The sequence below is a fragment of the Manihot esculenta genome, chromosome 1 (assembly GCF_001659605.2).
Source record: "Manihot esculenta cultivar AM560-2 chromosome 1, M.esculenta_v8, whole genome shotgun sequence".
NCBI lineage: Eukaryota > Viridiplantae > Streptophyta > Magnoliopsida > Malpighiales > Euphorbiaceae > Manihot > Manihot esculenta.
In genome coordinates, this window is record NC_035161.2 from 26,910,621 (window position 1) to 26,929,279 (window position 18,659).

An 18,659-nucleotide genomic window follows, 5' to 3' on the forward strand; every position below is an offset into this window, starting at 1 on the left:
AATATCTAATTTAATAATTATTAAATTTATCTTATATGAACGTGGACTTGAATTGATGTATTCTTTAGAAAATAAAAGAGAATTTTCATAACAGATATTAGTGGGGAATATCCTAATTTGATTCATTTAAATTATTATTATTGGACGTACATACAAATAATAAACACCAACAGAAATTCAACCAACTCCCGGCGGGCCCCGTTATAGCGCTGAGCAGGTGCCCCACGTGCCTGTGTATCTCACGGAGAGGTAGTGGAGTAGAGCCCAGCTCTAATTGATGACAAATCCAACGGTTTCAATTGAATGTTAGTTCCCCACCTAATCGCACGGCCAAAAATGATCCCTATTGTAATTAAATGAATTACTATGCCGAATTAGACTGAAATAAAAGCCAAAATAAATAAATAAGGTGCTCTCTCCTCTGCTTTTTCAAATCCTTACCGTCGTCCATACGACAAAAGAAAACGGAAATATTTTTCAGAGGAGAAAAACATTTCATCGTCTCCGACCCGGCGCCGGAAACCAACGACACGGCTGTGAGTTTCCTTTTCTTTTTTGCAGCTGTAAAAAGCCCTAATTTAGTTCTGCTGTTCTATCAGATTGATCTTGTATCTTTTTTTTTTTTTTTTTGGAGCAGTGATATTGGAAGGGAACACGGCTATACATTAAGTTAATATCAGTGTGTGTGTGCGTGTTGTTTAATGCATACATAGGTACTGGGTTTTGGATTACTTAGGTTGCTCCTAGAGGTTTGGCGCCGGTCTAGGGACTCTGTAAGCTTTATTCAAGATAGTGAAGTAGAACTTCTTGTTTAGATTGTAAATGGGATACAATTTCTAAATATGGCTGAGAATTTGTTGGTACTTCTACTCAAATTTAGTTCTAGTATGCTATGACATAATTCTTTGCTTTGATATTCTGCAGAGGAAAGCCTTCAAAGAAGTACTATGTAGGGTGTTAGCGTTTTGCTTTTGCTTTTGCTTTTCCTGAATGTGGTAAAGTGACTCCATTTTTTATGGAGACTTGAGATGAAAACAAAAGATTGTGACAAGAACACAATTGTCAAGCATTTGCTTCAGTTCATGTTATTAGGAAGTAGAGACCTCCGATTTCGGTATAGTGCCCATAAAACATGGAACTTGTGGTCTTCTGATATTTATGTGCTTTTGCCTCTGAGGTTCAGCCATGTTATGCTAGCTGATAATTATGAAATTCTACGTATGCAGTTCCAGAACAAAAGAATAATGGCTGGATCCCTTTTTGATGTTCATAGAGCAGAACCATCTCAACAGCAGTCAGCTGCAACACCACCACTGGATGTGCACAGGGCTGAGTCTTCTCAACAGCATGTGAGAGCTCTCAATACTCAATTTGCCAGGTCTACTTTTTCTTTACTATAACTACAACTTTGCTCTCATGGTCTATCTTTTATGCCGTCTGTTTTGTGATTAATGTTGACTAGGAGACTTCGTCTTCTGTTTATATATTTGTTTTTTCATGTATCTGATTATATTAGCTCCTGTTTATTTTCAAATTCTATAATGGATCCTAAGAATAATAAGTTATATGTTCCTCACTAATAATATGCTTGTTTATTTGTCCAAAATCTTATGGATATTGCTAAATGTCTGTTTTTCTTCTATTTGTAATAGTTGGGTGCAAGCGCAACTGAAGAATCACCCAGATGAAATTTGGGACAATGGGGTTCGAGACTACCTCGCTCATGCTTCAAACATTATGGTACTTTCTTTATTATAATTTAAAGGTGACATATATTACTCATTTACTTTTTGTTTACATTAGCTACTTTTTTTATTGCAGGAGAAGTTTAGTGATGTTGTGAAGTGGCTCAAAACAAATGCTGTAAAAGGAGGAACTGCTGCAGATTCTTTTGGTGCTGAAAAGAAAATATTGCCTGAAGTAAACGGCAAGAAGAGTAAGCTAATTCAAGGGAAAACTGAATTTATTTTACCAAGTACAAATACAAGCTTTACTGCATCATGGAGCTCTGGTGTATTCTCTAGCAATCAAAGTTCTGGAGGATTATTCTCTAATAGCCAAACCTCTGCAACATTCTCCAGTAATCAAAACTCTGATGTATTCTCCAAGAGTCAAAGCTCTGGATTATTCTCCAAGAGCCAGAGTTCTGGATTATTCTCCAACACTCAGAACTCAGCACTTTCCTCTGCCAATCAAAGCACTGGATTGTTCTCCACCAGTCCGAGCTTTGGGGGTTCTTTCACTAATCAAAGTTCTGGATTGTTCTCCAACAGTCAGAGGTCTGGACTATCTTCTGGTAATCAAATCTCTGGATTTTTTTCCAGCAATCAAAGCGCAGGATTGTTTTCCAGTACTTCGACCCCAACCTTGGCTGGTAGGTGTTTTGCTGCTTTACTTGAATTTATGTTGGTTATGCCTTGTAAGATATGTGGCTTTATGATGGTGAGTTGGAATAGCATGTGCCTGTCAAAATAAGCAAATTACATTTGTGACACTGAAGTAGGGGCAGTGCTTTAGGAAAAACCTAAGTTAAGGTAGTTTTAATCTAGTGGATGGTGGATGGAAACTCTTTCATTATATGTTATAAAAGTTCTTTGCATTCTCAACATATGATATTATGAAGTTCACTAAAATTGTCATATTCAGATGATCATGATAGGGCTATTGTAAATTATAAATCTTAGTTGTTTCTGGTGAAGGAACATATACAAAAAGGAGGGAGAATGGGGTAGTGATGTTGGAGTCACTAACACTTGTATCTTATATACAAATAATACTTTAACATTGAGTTTAAGAGGGGTGCTTAATTGACTGCTTGTAATCACATCTTGAGCAGATGGTATAGATGTGCATATCAAACCTTGGTTACAAAGGCTAGAAGGTCACGAATAATAACTTTTATTACATGGATCAATAATGGCATTATATATATTTCTGAGGATGCTACACCTACATTAGTGGACATGACGGTGAGTCTAATTTTGTTCTTTCCTATCCTGTGTCTCAGGGGGTCAAAACTTGGCTTCCACAAATAATAACACTTCGGATGACGTCAATGATGGTGAGACAATGAAATTTTTGTATTGAGTTTTTGCTATTTACGATTCTCCAATGCTGTTTCTTATTTTATTTGGACTTCAGCCTATAGAGCCTGTTTTTCTTTACTTTTGCTTTTCATCATCTGATGTGATAAGGTATAATTACTAATTTTACATTTATTTGTTGCAGTTTGGGGTTTCATGTGACAATATTTTTGAAAATAGATCTTAGAAAAGGCTAAAATAGATTTTCTTTTAGATTTGTGCTTTCATGATGTTAGCTTCCTTTCTTGGTCCAAGAACTCATCCACTTAGAGAATAATTTAAGCAACTTTTTTTGCATGTTTGTCAAAATTTTGGTGTCCAAAATAGCATAGGGAACTGTCATCAATTGCTTCTGAGATATTTTTTGCATGTGTCCCCAAAGATTGCGCCCCCTCTCCTCATCGAGCAATCGAAAAAGAGAGAGGAAGAAAACATTAAGAAACCAGAAAAAAAAACACAATTAATAATGATGATGATGAGGAGGAGGAATTTGAGCTTTTTCTTTCCATTTATCAGAAAATGAACCAAAGCAACCCAGCAGCCCATCAGTCAAGAAGTGTGAAGAGAAGGGTATTGTTGTAGTCCATGAAGTCAAGTGCAAGCTGTATGTCAAGGTATCATTCTATGCTTTGTTAGGGAAATTTCAGGATTGTAGAAGGATAATATTTGTTTTATTTCACAATAGAGATTACAACCTATTTATACATGAGAGACGGTATCTAAACAGAAAGGAAATCAAGCCTATGATTATACAATCCCTAAGATTAAGCAACTGACCCATCTATCAATATTTACTTCCTATATTAACATATTTACTTTCTATAACTTATAACACTCCCCCTCAAGTTGGATCATAAATGTTAATCATGCCCAACTTGTTACATATATAATTAACTCGAGTCTCATTTAGAACTTTAGTGAAAATATCTCCTAATTGTTCTCCAGTTCGGATATGTCCTATTGATATTATCTTTTGTTGAACCTTTTCACGAACAAAATGACAATCAATCTCGATGTGTTTAGTCCTCTCGTGAAATACTGGATTTGAGGCAATGTGGATAGCTGCTTGATTATCACACCACAACTTAGTAGGCACCGAATTTGTGAACCCAATTTCTTCCAACAGTTGACGTACCCACAAGATTTCACAAACGACTTGTGCCATGGCTCGTTATTCAGATTCAGCACTAGAACGGGAGACCACATTTTGCTTCTTACTTTTCCATGAGACCAAGTTACCTCCCACAAAAACACAATACCCAGTAGTTGACCTCCTATCAACTTTCGAGCCTCCCCAATCAGCATCAGAAAAGCATTCAATATTTGAGTGCCTATGGTTACCATAGGATAGGCCTCGCCCTGGGGCTCCTTTAAGGTAATAAAGAATCTGTCCCAGAGCATCCCACTGGGCAACAGTAGGAGAGGATATAAATTGACTTACCACACTCACTGAATATGTAATATCAGGACGAGTCACCGTCAAATAATTCAGCTTGCCAACTAATCTTCTATACCTTCCAGGATCTGCATGTCTTCTGTGGTAAGTTGAAGGTTAGGGGTCATTGGGGCACTACAAGGCTTAGCACCCAATTTTTCTGTTTCTGCCAACAAATCAAGAACATATTTTCTTTGAGATAAGAAGATGCCTTTCTTACACCGCATAACTTCGATTCCCAAGAAATATTTCAAAGAACCCAAATCCTTTATATGAAACTGTGTTTTAAGAAATTCTTTTAGAGATGTGATGCCAGCAATGTCACTTCCTGTAATGATGATATTATCCACATATACTACAAGCAGAATTACTGCACTATCAGAATTTCTATAAAACACTGAGTGATCACACTTACTCATCTTCATTCCAAACTATTGGACCACCTCACTAAACCTGCCAAACCATGCCTGAGGACTCTGTTTCAAGCCATAAAGGGATTTTCGAAGTCTACAAACCTTACCTGACTCCCCCTAAGCAACAAAACCAGGTGGTTGCTCAATATAAACCTCCTCCTGAAAATCACCATGAAGAAAAGCATTTTTAATATCCAATTGATGCAAAGGCCAATCATGAGTAGCCGCCAAGGAAATAAACAATCGGACAGATGCGAGCTTGGCAACTGGGGAGAATGTATCAGAATAGTCAACTCCATAAGTTTGTGCATAACCTTTGGCCACTAAACGGGTCTTGAGGCGAGTAATAGATCCATCAAGGTTTACTTTCACTGCAAACACCCATTTGCACCCAATAGCCCGCTTTCCTGGGGGCAAGGACATCAACTCCCAAGTACCATTAGTGTCAAAGGCCATCATTTCCTCTTCCATTGCAGCACGCCAACCAGGATGGGACAAAGCCTCAATAACAGTTTTGGGAATTGAAATAGAATCTAAAGCAGTGATAAAACAACGAGAAGAGGAGGATAATTGATCATAAGAGACACAAGATGAAATAGGATAAGTGCAAGTACGTTTACCTTTGCGAAGAGCAATGGGCAAATCCAAATCAGACAGTGAAGGATCAGTGGGAGCAGGATCAGTTGACGAAGAAGCAGGTAGCGGAACGGAGTCAGAGTCCTCTAAGCGTCTGGAATACACATGAAAGATGGGAGGGCGACCTGGCACATGAGCGAAAGGTGGAGTAGTCTGAGGAGATAGAGAGCGAACAGTGTATAACAAGAGGTCATCTTCCTCCTCCTGGGTATTATAAACAGGTGATGGTGGAAAAAACGGAGTGGACTCAAATAATGTTACATCCGCAGACACAAGATACCGATTCAGATCAGGAGAAAAACAACGATACCCTTTCTGACGTCAAGAGTAGCCAGGGAAGACACATTTGAGTGATTTGGGATCCAATTTAGTATCCTGTGGACGAACATCACGAACAAAACAAGTACAACCAAAGATACGTGGCTCAATAGGAAACAAAGATTTAGTGGAAAACAAAATGTTATAAGGGATATCACCATGAAGGATGGAGGAAGGCATGCGATTGATCAAAAAACAAGCAGTGGATACAGTATCAGCCCAAAAACATTTAGGTACCTTCATTTGGAATAAGAGGGCTCTGGCTACTTCAAGAAGATGCCGATTTTTTCTTTCAGCAACTCTATTTTGTGAAGGAGTGGCAACACAAGAGGACTGATGAAAAATTCCTTTTTGCAACAAATAAGATTGAAATTCCCCAGAGAGATACTCTTTAGCATTATCACTTTGCAATAGATGGATGGAAGTATTGAATTGGGTTTGGATTTCAGCATAAAATGCATAAAAAATAGAAAATAATTCTGAACGACTCTTCATTAAAAATAACCAAGTAGTATGAAAGAAATCATCAACAAAAGTAATAAAATACTTAAAGCCAGACTTAGACACAACAGGACAAGGACCCCAAACATTTGAATGGACTAACTCAAAGGGGGACGAAGCCCGTTTATTGACTCGAGACAGTGTAGGTAAACGATGATGTTTGGCAAATTGACAAGACTCACAATCTAGAATAGACAAAGAATGAAACTGTGGATATAACTTCTTCAAAGCCGAGAGAGAAGGATGCCCCAAACGACAATGAACATCAAAAGGTGTTAAACACGTAGAGCATACCAGAGATCGAGGAGATCGAGGTAGTTGCTGATCCAAGACGTAAAGACCTCTGACTCACTCCCTCTACCAATAATCTGCTTCGTCGAAAGATCCTAAAAAATACAGTGATCAAAAAAGAATGAGACACAACAATTCAATGCACGAGTGAGTTTACTAACGGAAAGCAAATTAAATGCGAACTTAGGGAGACATAACACAGAGGATACAGAAAGAGAAGGGGTTAAGTTGACATGACCAGAACCCATGACAGAAGATTTAGTGCTATCAGCAAGAGTAACATAAGAAGGCGATGTATGAGACTCAAGATTGGATAAAAGGGTAGAATTACCTGACATATGATCGGTAGCACCAGAATCAATAACCCATTTGGAGGATGAAAACACAAGACATGCAGTAGAGTTATCTGACTCGGCAATTGTAGTGATAGAGGAGGAATTAGAGGATTTTAGAGATGCCTGGTATTGGATGAATTGTGCATACTCATCTGCTGATATCAAAATTCTCTGATCGGAAGATCCATTCAATTTGTGTTTCGTGATTTTAGTCATCATAGGAATCACATCAATTATGGTGGTGGTTTTAACTTTAGCCATAAGGACAACCAACCCAAAACGATAGCAACAAAAGAAACACAGAATCAGAAAACAGTACCCGGCGTGAACAGTACCGATGAACAGTACCCGTGAACAGTACCGATAAATAAAACTCGAATGGCAAACAAACCTCAGATCTGACAAGGGAACGATGTGGCGACTCCAGCGATGGTGAGATCTAAATGTTACCCTTTATGGGTAACCCAAATGTACAGAGCCCTAAGTCTCCAAAATTTATTTTATTTTATTTTATTTAAACTTGACTAGAGAGAAAAAAAAAATTAAATCTCTACGAGAATGACTCTTATACGATGTAGAAGAATAATATTTGTTGTATTTCACAATAGAGATTACAACCTATTTATACATGAGAGACGGTATCTAAATAGGAAGGAAAATCAAGCCTATGATTATACAATCCCTAAGATTAAGCAATTGACCCTTCTATCAATATTTACTTCCTATATTAACATATTTACTTTCTATAACTTATAACAAGGATCTTGCTGGTACTATGCTATTCGCTTTGGCATCTGCAATGGGGTGGGGAAGTACTTGAATAACTCGTGTTAGTAGCCTTTTCAAGTGCTGTGGCTTCTGAAGTCATTTTTGTTCTTGCTTTCTGAATGAGCAAATTATTTGGCTTTGCCCTTGATATGACCAGTCAAGCAGTTGTCAATCTACTATGAGGGTAGTGGGTGCAGGTGTCTGCATTTATCTCTCTCTATATATATTAGATTTGACCCGCTAAAACTTTAGGTTTGATGTTTAACCCTGTCGAAAAAACTTGCCTCTAAAGTAATCTTCCTCCATGAACATTACTCATTTCTTTAGATATTTCACTTTAAATAATATTTTTCCAGTACAATTTTAAGTTTGCCCCATTGAATTGTTATTTTTCCTCCCAAACTACTCTTGCTCCATCCATTTCTTTAGACATTTTATTTTAATAGTATTAAAATTTTAGATTTTCCCCACTGAACTTTAGGGTTTGTCCTCAAAGTAACTGATATCACATGCATGTATATAACCACTCATATTTATATACTTCCCTCACAACCCCGATAAATATTTTTGAATCTGCCACTGCAGTCAAGTGATCCAGCAGATAGAGACACATGGAAAGACAAAGGTACCGGGCAGCTTTCTATCAAATGCAAAGAGGATGTTGGCAAGGGTACAAAAGAATCCAAACCAACAATAGTTGTTCAAAATGACGTATGTTCTATTACGGACTTATCTTGGATCATAAATATATATATATATATATTGTTTGTTTATTTATTTAGGCTGATAGATCCTAAAATATTTTACTAATGATATAATCATTAACTAGTTTCTTCCCCCATCCCCTTCTCTGACTGATTGATTATGCATTGTGTTTGTATATATATATATATATAAATATTGTTTGTTTATTTATTTAGGCTGATAGATCCTAAAATATTTTACTAATGATATAATCATTAACTAGTTTCTTCCCCCATCCCCTTCTCTGATTGATTGCATAACCATTATGCATTGTGTTTGTTAATATAGATGCACCATGAAGTTTACTCCAAACCGATTGTTGCTAAAACTGTATATGTTTGATATACTTCCTGTCCTGTTTTGCTGATGGCAGGGGGGAAGAGTGTTGTTAAATGCTTTGCTATATCCAGGAATCAAGACAAATACACAAAAGAACTCCCTTGTTGCAATCTTTCATACTGCGGTAACATTGTTATGCTGAATATGTGTACTTTTGTGAATTTACAGTGTTTTGCTAGGTTTTGTTTGGCTTACAGATGATGCTTTTGCCTCTTCTCCATTATTATATTAGTTTCGAATATTCAGTTTATTTCTGTATCTCCTTAAGGATTATGTAGTTCAATAAATCGTCATGTGATTACATGTTGTTTGAAGTTTGATTAGGGTGTAGATTAATGGTGGTCTAGTTGTAGTTGAGGGCCAGGATTTAATATGTGATGTTTAACCCTAGCATAAATAGTCTTGTCAGACAATTTTATATGCAGCTCTCTGCAGTTTCTCCAAAACCAAAGTATATTTATATTATTCTGGCCTTGATCTAGCCTATTGTAGGATCAAATATTAATACTTGAAAATGCGTTTATCTTTTTTTTTTTTTTCCTTTGGAAAAGTGGTGAATATAAATGCACGACTGTCAGCATGGGCACTGGGATTAGGGACTGCCAGACTGCTAAAACTCTTTAATAGCAGCTCTTCCTTTTCAAACATGAGATTCATTTCTATCCTAAAGGGTTGTGAGAACTTCGGACCTTTCACTAACTGTGTTACGGTCTAACAGTTTACACTAGAATGGAACATATTAAGCTCTTTGTTCCCCTAAATCTGTAACTGCAAATTCTTGAACCCCTTGTTTGAAATCAAGGATCTCACAAGAATGAATCAATTCAATTCTTTTCTATCAATTTTCTTAATTGGAATGAAAGAAGTTATTTTCTTTTTAATTTATAAATTTTTTTATTTTTAAAATAAATAAAACCATGCATGATTTTATAAGAATTCATTTACATTCTTTTCTTATAAAATGAATCATGCTAAATGGAGGGTAAACGCATGTGCTAAAATCTATTATATTAATTTTTGTGTATATGAGAAACGCAATCCTCATCCAAAATAACAAGATATAGTTGCTCTTTCTGTAGATTTTTTTAACTCACAGTATTTCTTGGAGTACTTCATTCTATATTCTGAAACTTAAATTGGCTTTTGTAGGGTGATGATGGTGGCAATAGTGATAATGTTGTGGCACGCACCTTCTTAATTAGGACAAAAACAGAGGAGGATCGAAATAAGTTAGCAACAGCAATACTAGAATATGCTCCTGCATCATGATAGTAATTGTATGACGTGATTCTTAAATTTTGCAGTGATCATCAGCTTGTTAGGAACTATGCCAACTTGTTTTGGAAGCCAAAAAGATAACTTGGGTCAATTTTCAATAGTTGGACCCCATGAATATTGTATTTAAAATAGCTGTATCATGAGAGAAGATTAAAGAATGAAAAAAAGCTTTCCTCTTTAATTTTAAAATTGCAACTCTATATGGTGTGGTTTCTTGTTAAATGTTGGATAGCAGTTTCATTTGTAATTTTGGTGAATTTGCATGTGATGGGTAAGATGGGAAGGTGGTGAGGAATTGTATTCAGTTGATGTGGCTAGAGAGGAACTTGCTTTATTTTGATGTACTAAATGAAGAACACAAAATTGTCTTGCAATTTGAAATGGAAATAAATAGACACTGGAATGCATCTATAGGTTAGAAATTGAATATTTACTTGCGCTAACCACAACAACAAAACAAAAAAAAAAAAAAAAAAAAAAAAAAAAAAAAAAAGAAAAGAAAAGAAAAGAAAAACTGATTCCATGACACCACATAAATTAAAGCCGAAGAGGTCTGATAATCAGAGTTCAGCTCCACAGATAGACAAATCTTGTTAATGTTATACAAATAATGTGTACTAGTTAAAGTCGCACATACACCCTAGCAAACAAGAGATAATCTAAGTGATGGGGCAGTTGGGATTCGCGTACATGATGCCCAGCGGATAATGGAATCAGTGACCATGATATTGAGTTGATCAAGCTCACCAAGGCCAATGGTGTGATTCCTTCTGCTGTGGATGCTCGAAACCCTAGAACCAGTGACCCCTTCTCGTCGAAATTCCGACCTTTGTGTTATTTCTCCTACTCCACGCTTTACAGAAGATGCATCTGCCATCACAAATAGCTTTTCTAAGGTGGAATCTGCATCTGCAACAGTAGCTCATATTAGAGGTTTTATGAACAGACACTCCATACCTATACAGTCAAGCACCACAAAAGATAGAACATCATATACGCACCTCCGTGATTCGAGTTCATATCAGACTCATTGCAGTTGAATCCAAACTCGACCTCTCTTTGCTCAACTGCAGAATTTGGACTGAAGAAGGTAAAGCTTAGCATTGATGGGATTGGGAACTCAGTCCCACTAGATTCATCACAATTGCTAAAAGAGAAAATTCCTGATGCAGAGCAAGGAGCATTGTTGTCAACTAGCAATGAAGAGAATGATGTGAATGTAGGTGACTGCTGCTCTTGACATTCTCCAATTACAGGTGATCCATAGCTGAAACTATAGTCCTGAACCCTGTTAATAAATGGGATAGAGAATGAACCACCACCAATTTCGAGCTGTTCAAACTCAACGGTGTCCTGCTTGTGAGATTGAGTTGGCTCTGAACAATCCTGCATCCAGGAGTGAGCTGTAAAAAGACAGTAACCCTATTATAAGACAAACTTCCAGGCCTTGTGATTTCATATTCAACCAAGTAAATAGCTAAGATCATGATTTGAGACAGGCTATAGCTAAGATAGAAACATGCAGGCCTGGGAATACCTAAAACTTGACCACTATTGAGCCTCTTCGAAGGATCCACACAGAGCATTCCAGTTATCAAGTCCTTTGAAGATGCTGATATTTGATCCCAAGGATCAGAAGGGAACCGGAGATCTGCAGCCCTAACTGCATCAAAGATCCGCGACTTAGTCTTTCCCCAGAATGGAGGCATCCCACTAAGGAGAATGTAAAGAATTACACCAGCACTCCACACATCAGCAGCCTGGTTATATCCTCCAGACAGTACCTCAGGGGCAATATAAAATGGACTCCCAACAGTTCCATGCAAATTATGCCCTGTACATGCAAATGTTATGTGCTTAGAATTGGAAAATTTTGAAATTTCTTATTGATAATAACATGTGCTATACCTGGCTTTATGTAAGTTGCAAGACCAAAGTCTGCCAATTTGATTGGTGATGATGAAGACTTGGTGGCTAAGAGAATGTTCTCTGGCTTCAAATCTCTGTGCACAATACCATTCTCATGACAGTACTGAACCACTTGCATCAGATGCCTAAAAATAACCCGAGCATCATGTTCTGAGAACCTCCCATGCTTCTGAAGCCGGTGAAAAAGCTCTCCTCCTGCGCACAACTCCATCAGCAGATGCACATAGTTATCCTCTTCGTATACTGCTTCGAGATTTACAACATTCGGATGCCCAGATAACCTAGTCATTATTTCAATCTCAAGCTTCACGCTCCGCACATCTTCAGGTGTGACCAATCTATCTTTAGCAATAGATTTGCAAGCCAAAACCTCACCAGTCATCTTATCAGAGCATGCCCTTATGACACCGAATCGTCCCCATCCCAATTGCTCTCCAAGCATATACCGATCTTTTAAATTCGAAATTTCAGTAGCGTCCAAAATCGTCTGGGTCAAGTTTGATACTTTGTAACATTTGCAAGATGGGAAAGAAGGATGGTTGATGTCATGGATATTGGGAATGTCCATACCACCAAGGCACAATCCTAATTATGAGAAAAACATTAATCAGAACAACACCTTTTCTCCAACTTTATTGCATCAGCTGTTATTGATTCCACTATAGCATCTGGGTTAGCAAAATTATGAGATCAATCCAGCAAACTCCTGATTAACACCCAACAGGAGTTTCCTTCATCACATAGTTAATCTCCCGTCATGAGAAGCGGTAGATATAAAGAAAACCCAGAAGTTCCAAAGAAAATTTTCTTGAAAGCATCAATGTGTGCATCAATCACCTTGTTCATGACATAGAATTTAAATTTCAGTAAGTTGTTCAAAATTATGTACACACGTATCTTGTAAGCTACATGTCACAGTACAAAAAGCATAACCCATATTTCAAATTTGTATCAACATGGCACAATCCCAAAGGGAGCTCAAACTCGAGCTATGCAATTAAATTTCCTCAAGAAAAATCCAAAAGCTGAAACTTTTTGAGCTCTTAAAACTTGATCACCATGAAGTTTACCCAAAACATTTGAAAGAAAAGCACGCAGAGAATAAAAAAAAAAAAGAAACCCATAAAAGAAAAGGGCAGATCCTTTGACAAAAGACCAAAATTCAATGCCAACCCTTCAAACAATATAACAAAAACAACCAAAAAAGTTTCCACCTTTGACGAGGAAACAAAACAGACAATGCACCAAAAGAATACAAGTCTTATAACGAGAGAGAACGAGGGAGAGAAAGAGAAGAGAAGGTGGAGGCTCTGACCTGTTCATTGAAGCCATTGAAGAAGAGAGGTCCGTTAAAGAGAAGTCTTTGGAGTCCAAAACCAGTCATCGGCTCTCTCCGTTTTCACATTTGCATTTTAGTTCAAAAAAGAAGCCCCCCCTCTCTCTCTTTCCGGTGACCGGTAACCGGAGGAACCTGTTTCCATCTTCTAATATTTCTCAGAATCTTGAAGATTACTCAATAATATGCAAAAAAGAAAGGTACACCTTCGCACCAAATTTTGACACGTGTCCAAGGAGCACATTTGGCGATAAACACGAGGAATCTGCAATAAGTTAATTACAATCAGTGATGTACATCTGGAGCTGCAAGTGGACACATCATTATTTTCTTTTTTATTCAGGAAAATTCCTGCATATTTTATTTTATAAAAACATTATAAATTAACAAATGAAATAATATTTTAGTGGAAGGGAGGGTACCTGTCATGTGGGTTAGTGGGTAACTGTGGGACCAGCAAGAGAAACCATTGGTTAGATGGATGGTCATGATCATGTCACTATACACTCCCTTTCTAGTGATTGTGGGTCCAGATAAGCATGATGGTTCCACGTGGGTCATTATGAGTGGCTGTGGTTGGTTTATTTAGGTCTAACTTTTGTGGGTGAGCAAATGGAGAGAGAGTTTGTTGTGCAAATAGGATGTGATGGAGATCTTAGCTGTACTTGGAGTGCTTTTCTTGGATTATACATTTTATAAAATTTATATCCATAGAGTTGACCTTGTGATGTTCATTTCAATTTCCATTTCTTGTTTGTTTTTAATGTTTATAATATATGATTTCATAGATTTTATCAAACATAAGTTTATAAATTCCACCATGCTCTATGCTTTTTTCTTTAAAAAAAAATAGTTTGATATTTTTTCTTTTTACTTTTTAATAAGTCGTGTAAATAAAATTTTAGTTTAATTTAGTGGATTGGGTGATATCTATAATTATAAAAAATAATTTATTAACTTTATATAATTTTAAAAGTTAATAAAAATTAATTAGCCTACTTCAATTTGACTATAAAATTCTGTTTAATAATATTAACCATTTCAGTAAAAATTAATTATTTTAGTGGCTGTTAATGGTTTACTTTCTCAATTACTAATTTACAATACTAAGTATTAGTTTTTAAATGGTTAAATGGTTACATAACAGAATTAAACTGTTTATACAAGAGATACTCACAATTAATTAAATACAATAGTTTTTAAAATGTGAGGGTAATTTTTTATTTAAAAAAAAAAGAGAATGATTTTGCTGTAATATATGGGGTAATTAAAAAAAAAATGAAGATATTTTCTATCAACGTTTGCTACTGACTCGCGGTTGTCGAAACCGGTCAAAAATAACCTTTCTAGTTATCAACAATTTTACAACTGTAGATAGTGGTGAAAGGATCGAATCCACAGGAAATTGAGAACTTACATATTTTCCTTATCAAAACCAAGAGAATTAACTAAAACAAAAATAAACTGAAAGAGAAATAAACTGAAACGAGATAAACGGAAAGCAAAATAAACTGAAAGCGAAATAAACTGAAAGCAAAACAAACTGAAATGAGATAAAACTGAAAGCAAAATAAACTGAAAGCAAAACAAACTGAAACGAGATAAAATTGAAAATGAGATAAACTGAAAGCGGAATAAAAATAAATTACAGTAAAAGTAAAATGGGGGGTTTGAGATTGATTTGATTAATAAACTACTGAAAGCAATTAAAATAAGCGAATAATAAAATAAAAGAGAAATAAATAATAAGAAAGCTCTAGTTGAAGAATTGGATCCACTTCAGTTATTGGGATTGATCATTGACACTTAGTTTCTTTTGATTGATTCAATAGATTAGTTATAGGGATGGAAGACGCTTCTCACCACCATGTCTCTCCTTATGATTAAACCAATTAGGAAACATCCTCTAATTAATTACCAATTAACAAATTGCCAAGGAACGTCCTTGAGTCTTAGGCATCAAAACAATTGTTAATTGCATGAAGAGATAGAGAGATCCAATCCTAACTACTCAAACGCATAAGATGTTGCTAGATCATACAATTTCCTTGGTTTTTACACCAAGTGTTCTTATGTTTGAATAATTTCAGCAATTACGGACTAAAAATTATCCAAACTAACATATTATTACCTTGCAATCAAGAATCAATTGGCCATATTGATCAAAACAACAAAGCAACAATGGAATTAAGCATGAGATTGTATGAATATTGAATAACAAAAGATAAACAATGTTTGATCAAGTCTCCCAATCCATAAAACAACTAAAACATCACCTAATCTTCAACTAGAATAAAAGGTTTCAGCCTCTCATGGCTGAAACAAAAACCAAAAATAAAGAAAGAGATGAAGAAGAGATGTGTTCACTTGCAATCCCATAGGTGCCTCCAAGGGGGGCTTGAAAAAGCATGGAGAGGCTCCTTATATGTCTTTTTATACTTGAAAAGTGTTGCCCTAGATGATACTTGCTTCCTAATTAGTGAAGAGGCTGCCCAAGGTGTCAAGAGGCTGCCCAAAATGCCCTTGGTCCAAGATGTGCCATCCATGCACATGTGAGAAGGGAAAAACGTGGGGCATGTGTTCAGGTGCAAGGAGTGGGGCCTTTGGTCTTTGCTTGCTGCCCAAGTGTCCTCAAGATGTTGCCCAAGGTGTCCAAGACTTGCCTTCACACTCTCCTTGCCGCCCATGCACTAATAAGGAAGGTGGAGCCTCCTTTGCAATTTGAATTTTGAATGTGCAAGGCATGAGGTGGCAAGCATGTGATCTTTGGATTTAGCTTCCTTAATAAGCTGGATTTTGAAATTCAAAATTTGAATATGAATCTTGAAGATTTGAATTTCAAAATGCTTTCCTTATTTGGCTCTTCATTTATGACAACTTGAGACTTGGCTTCTTAAATAAGGAAAAGGCTACTTGGAGATTTGAAATTTGAATTTCAAATTGCTTTGGCTGAATGTTCTTTCATTCTTTGCCACTTTCCTTCTTTACCACTTTCCTTATTTAACTTCACTTGATTCCAACTTGGCAGGCTTGCTCTCCTTTGCTCCATTTAAGGCAGTTTTAAGGGTATTTTCTCCAAAATGTCCTTTTTCACCATTTTCTACAAAATAATGTCAAGAGCACTAAATTAAGCAGAAATCATGTAAATAATTATCAATAATATCAAGATAAAATGGACTAAAATATGTTCTATCAGCTACATAAAAACATCATCTTCTACTATTTAATTATTATTGTCATATGCACCATTTTTTTTGTTTATTATTCATAATTTTTTTTCTAGAAAAAATAGGTATTATTCATGAAGATGAAGATGAGCAGTCATATAATCGATAAGAAGGAGAAGGTCCAACTCACGAGGAAATTAGAAGTCCACCTAATAGGAGAGACCGATTTCTAGCATTTCTAGGAATCTAGTCTCCATAAATATTAGATGACCAATAAACATAAACAATATTAAAACCCGGATTGTCGTTGAAAATTTTGCGAACATCATGAATAAAAGTTTTGATCTCCAAAGAAAAACGTGAATTTTATGAGGAATAGAAAGAGACCAAATGCTTTTCCAATAACCCGGTAACAAACTACAAGATGAGGAGGGATGGGATCTACTTTGGTTAGCATCTTCAACCTTTTTTAGATTATAATAAACTGGTTTTACTGAGGGACTTCCAGATCTTGAGAAATGCCAAATGAGCTTAGGATACCGTTGATCAAAGGAGAGAGGAATTTTCAGAATTTTCAGGCATTTGGCTTGTGTAAAACACTCTCGAAGGATTGTTTGATCCAATTGCATATGTTGAACATCTACTAAATCAGCTACACACATAATGGGACAATCTTCTGGTGGAATTGAAGAGACCTTGAATTCAGGTAGAGACGGGATCCAGGGTTCTGTCCATACATTAAGAAAATATGGGCTTATCACTTGCCATCGAAGGTGTAATACCCGGCTAGATTCCGGCATCGGAATCCCTACCTTCCGGCAGAATCTCCGTTGGAATTTAGAATTCTGAAGATGCCAGAGTCTTCTAGAGGGGTAAAATGTGTTTCTAATGGTTTTAAATGGAAAAGAAATGAATTTTGAAAAGAAAAGACCAAGGAGACATTTGCCAGGTTCGGCCGCCGAAAGTGAAGTTCGGCAGCCGAACATGGGAAGATTTCGGGAGCGCTTTTGGCCTCCGAAAGCTTTGTTTGAACGAACCAAGGTTCGGCCGCCGAACATGCATGAGTTTAGGGGGCACGTTAGGCTGCCGAAGGTCTTTGACCAGGCCACCTATAAAGAGCCCTCAGATCGAAAATGGGCGAGTTTTCTCCCCATTCTCGAGCTCAGGTGAGTTTTTGTACTCCTTTGGTCGTTTTCATGCTTTCTCTACCCATCCCTCAAGTTTTCATGAGTTCTACCCTTGTTTTGAAGTTTTGAAGCTTACATAGGAGTTTTGGGAGCTTGGAGGCTTTTGGAGCTTGGATCCTCCACACCTCCGAGTTAGGGATCGCACCACCCCTCGATCTTCAAGAGGTAAGTGTAGATCCTCGCTTTCCTTGTGTTTTAATGAAGTTTTAAGTAAGTTTAAAGATGTTTTGATGGTTGAGTATGGGTAGATGTGCATGTTTAGGTTTATGTGAGTTTTATGCCAAATGTATGTTATGTGATGTTTGTGTTGAGGAGTTTATGTTAGTTTATGCTCCTTTATGCATGTGGGAGAGTGTATGCATGATTGGGAGAGAGCAAGTGAGGTTTTGAGTAGTTTTGATGGTTTTGGCTTATGTGGGTCATAAGCTATTCATGTATGCTTTATGATGTTCTTTGTTGGAGTTTAATCTTGTTTAAGCTCCTTTGTGCATGGTTAAAGGTTTATGCATGTTTTTTAAGGGTTGGGTGCTTGTTTTGGGTATTTGGAAGGCTTGGGAGGCTTGTATGCATAAGAGGCTGAGTTCTAGATGAACTCAGGTTCGGCCGCCGAAGGTAGTTTCGGCCGCCGAACCTGCCTATGGATGCATGGATTGGCCGCCTAACCTTGCCCCCGAAAGTTGTGTTTCGGATCTGGAGCAGACTTTCAGCCGCCGAAAGTGATGTTCGGCCGCCGAAAGTGCCTAACTTTCGGATCTGGAGAGAGGGTTCGGCCGCCGAAAGTGCCCCTGAACCTGCATGGCTTTCGGCTCTGGAAGGGACATTCGGCCGTCGAAGGTGCCGCCGAAAGTGCCCTATCCAGCCCTTTCATGGTTGTTTTCTATGCATGTTTTGCGGATGTT

The 18,659-nt window shown here is 37.0% G+C and overlaps 2 protein-coding genes across 9 annotated transcripts; one reads left to right on the forward strand and one right to left on the reverse strand.

Annotated features, from left to right (window-relative positions):
- The first annotated feature begins 378 nt into the window (after window positions 1-378).
- Window positions 379-10,398, forward strand: LOC110617386 (nucleoporin NUP100/NSP100). Of its 6 annotated transcripts, none has more exons than XM_021760131.2 (9): window positions 379-536; window positions 1,227-1,378; window positions 1,653-1,740; window positions 1,822-2,374; window positions 3,008-3,061; window positions 3,600-3,697; window positions 8,366-8,491; window positions 8,898-8,987; window positions 10,013-10,398. In XM_021760131.2, exons 2-9 carry the CDS (start codon window positions 1,245-1,247, stop codon window positions 10,130-10,132), a joined length of 1,263 nt encoding a protein of 420 aa, XP_021615823.1. In that variant the 5' UTR covers window positions 379-536; window positions 1,227-1,244; the 3' UTR covers window positions 10,133-10,398. The 6 variants fall into 6 exon arrangements, with proteins under 6 accessions (XP_021615823.1, XP_021615828.1, XP_043811867.1 ...); XM_021760136.2 differs by having other exon boundaries at window positions 1,227-1,349; XM_043955929.1 differs by lacking the exon at window positions 379-536 and adding an exon at window positions 671-1,114 and having other exon boundaries at window positions 1,227-1,349.
- A 247-nt stretch (window positions 10,399-10,645) lies between these two features.
- LOC110609360 (calcium-dependent protein kinase 26) lies at window positions 10,646-13,541 on the reverse strand. Of its 3 annotated transcripts, none has more exons than XM_043955918.1 (5): window positions 13,386-13,541; window positions 12,050-12,907; window positions 11,679-11,975; window positions 11,143-11,544; window positions 10,646-11,044 (listed from the first exon to the last, which is right to left on the reverse strand). In XM_043955918.1, exons 2-5 carry the CDS (start codon window positions 12,636-12,638, stop codon window positions 10,782-10,784), a joined length of 1,551 nt encoding a protein of 516 aa, XP_043811853.1. In that variant the 5' UTR covers window positions 12,639-12,907; window positions 13,386-13,541; the 3' UTR covers window positions 10,646-10,781. The 3 variants fall into 3 exon arrangements, with proteins under 3 accessions (XP_043811853.1, XP_043811845.1, XP_021604583.2); XM_043955910.1 differs by having other exon boundaries at window positions 10,646-11,050; XM_021748891.2 differs by having other exon boundaries at window positions 10,646-11,050; window positions 12,050-12,655; window positions 13,386-13,538.
- Window positions 13,542-18,659: the final 5,118 nt, after the last annotated feature.

What these genes read in the sequence shown, in the direction of transcription:
- LOC110617386 (XM_021760131.2), top strand. Translation starts at nt 1,245, where the DNA reads ATGGCTGGATCCCTTTTTGATGTTCATAGAGCAGAACCATCTCAACAG. An exon ending in AGTGCAAGCTGTATGTCAAG is followed by an intron (nt 3,698 to 8,365) that starts GTATCATTCTAT and finishes CTGCCACTGCAG; the next exon opens with TCAAGTGATCCAGCAGATAG. An exon ending in CAATAGTTGTTCAAAATGAC is followed by an intron (nt 8,492 to 8,897) that starts GTATGTTCTATT and finishes TGCTGATGGCAG; the next exon opens with GGGGGAAGAGTGTTGTTAAA.
- LOC110609360 (XM_043955910.1), bottom strand. Translation starts at nt 12,638, where the DNA reads ATGGACATTCCCAATATCCATGACATCAACCATCCTTCTTTCCCATCT. An exon ending in TGCAACTTACATAAAGCCAG is followed by an intron (nt 11,976 to 12,049) that starts GTATAGCACATG and finishes TTGCATGTACAG; the next exon opens with GGCATAATTTGCATGGAACT. An exon ending in CAATAGTGGTCAAGTTTTAG is followed by an intron (nt 11,545 to 11,678) that starts GTATTCCCAGGC and finishes GTCTTTTTACAG; the next exon opens with CTCACTCCTGGATGCAGGAT.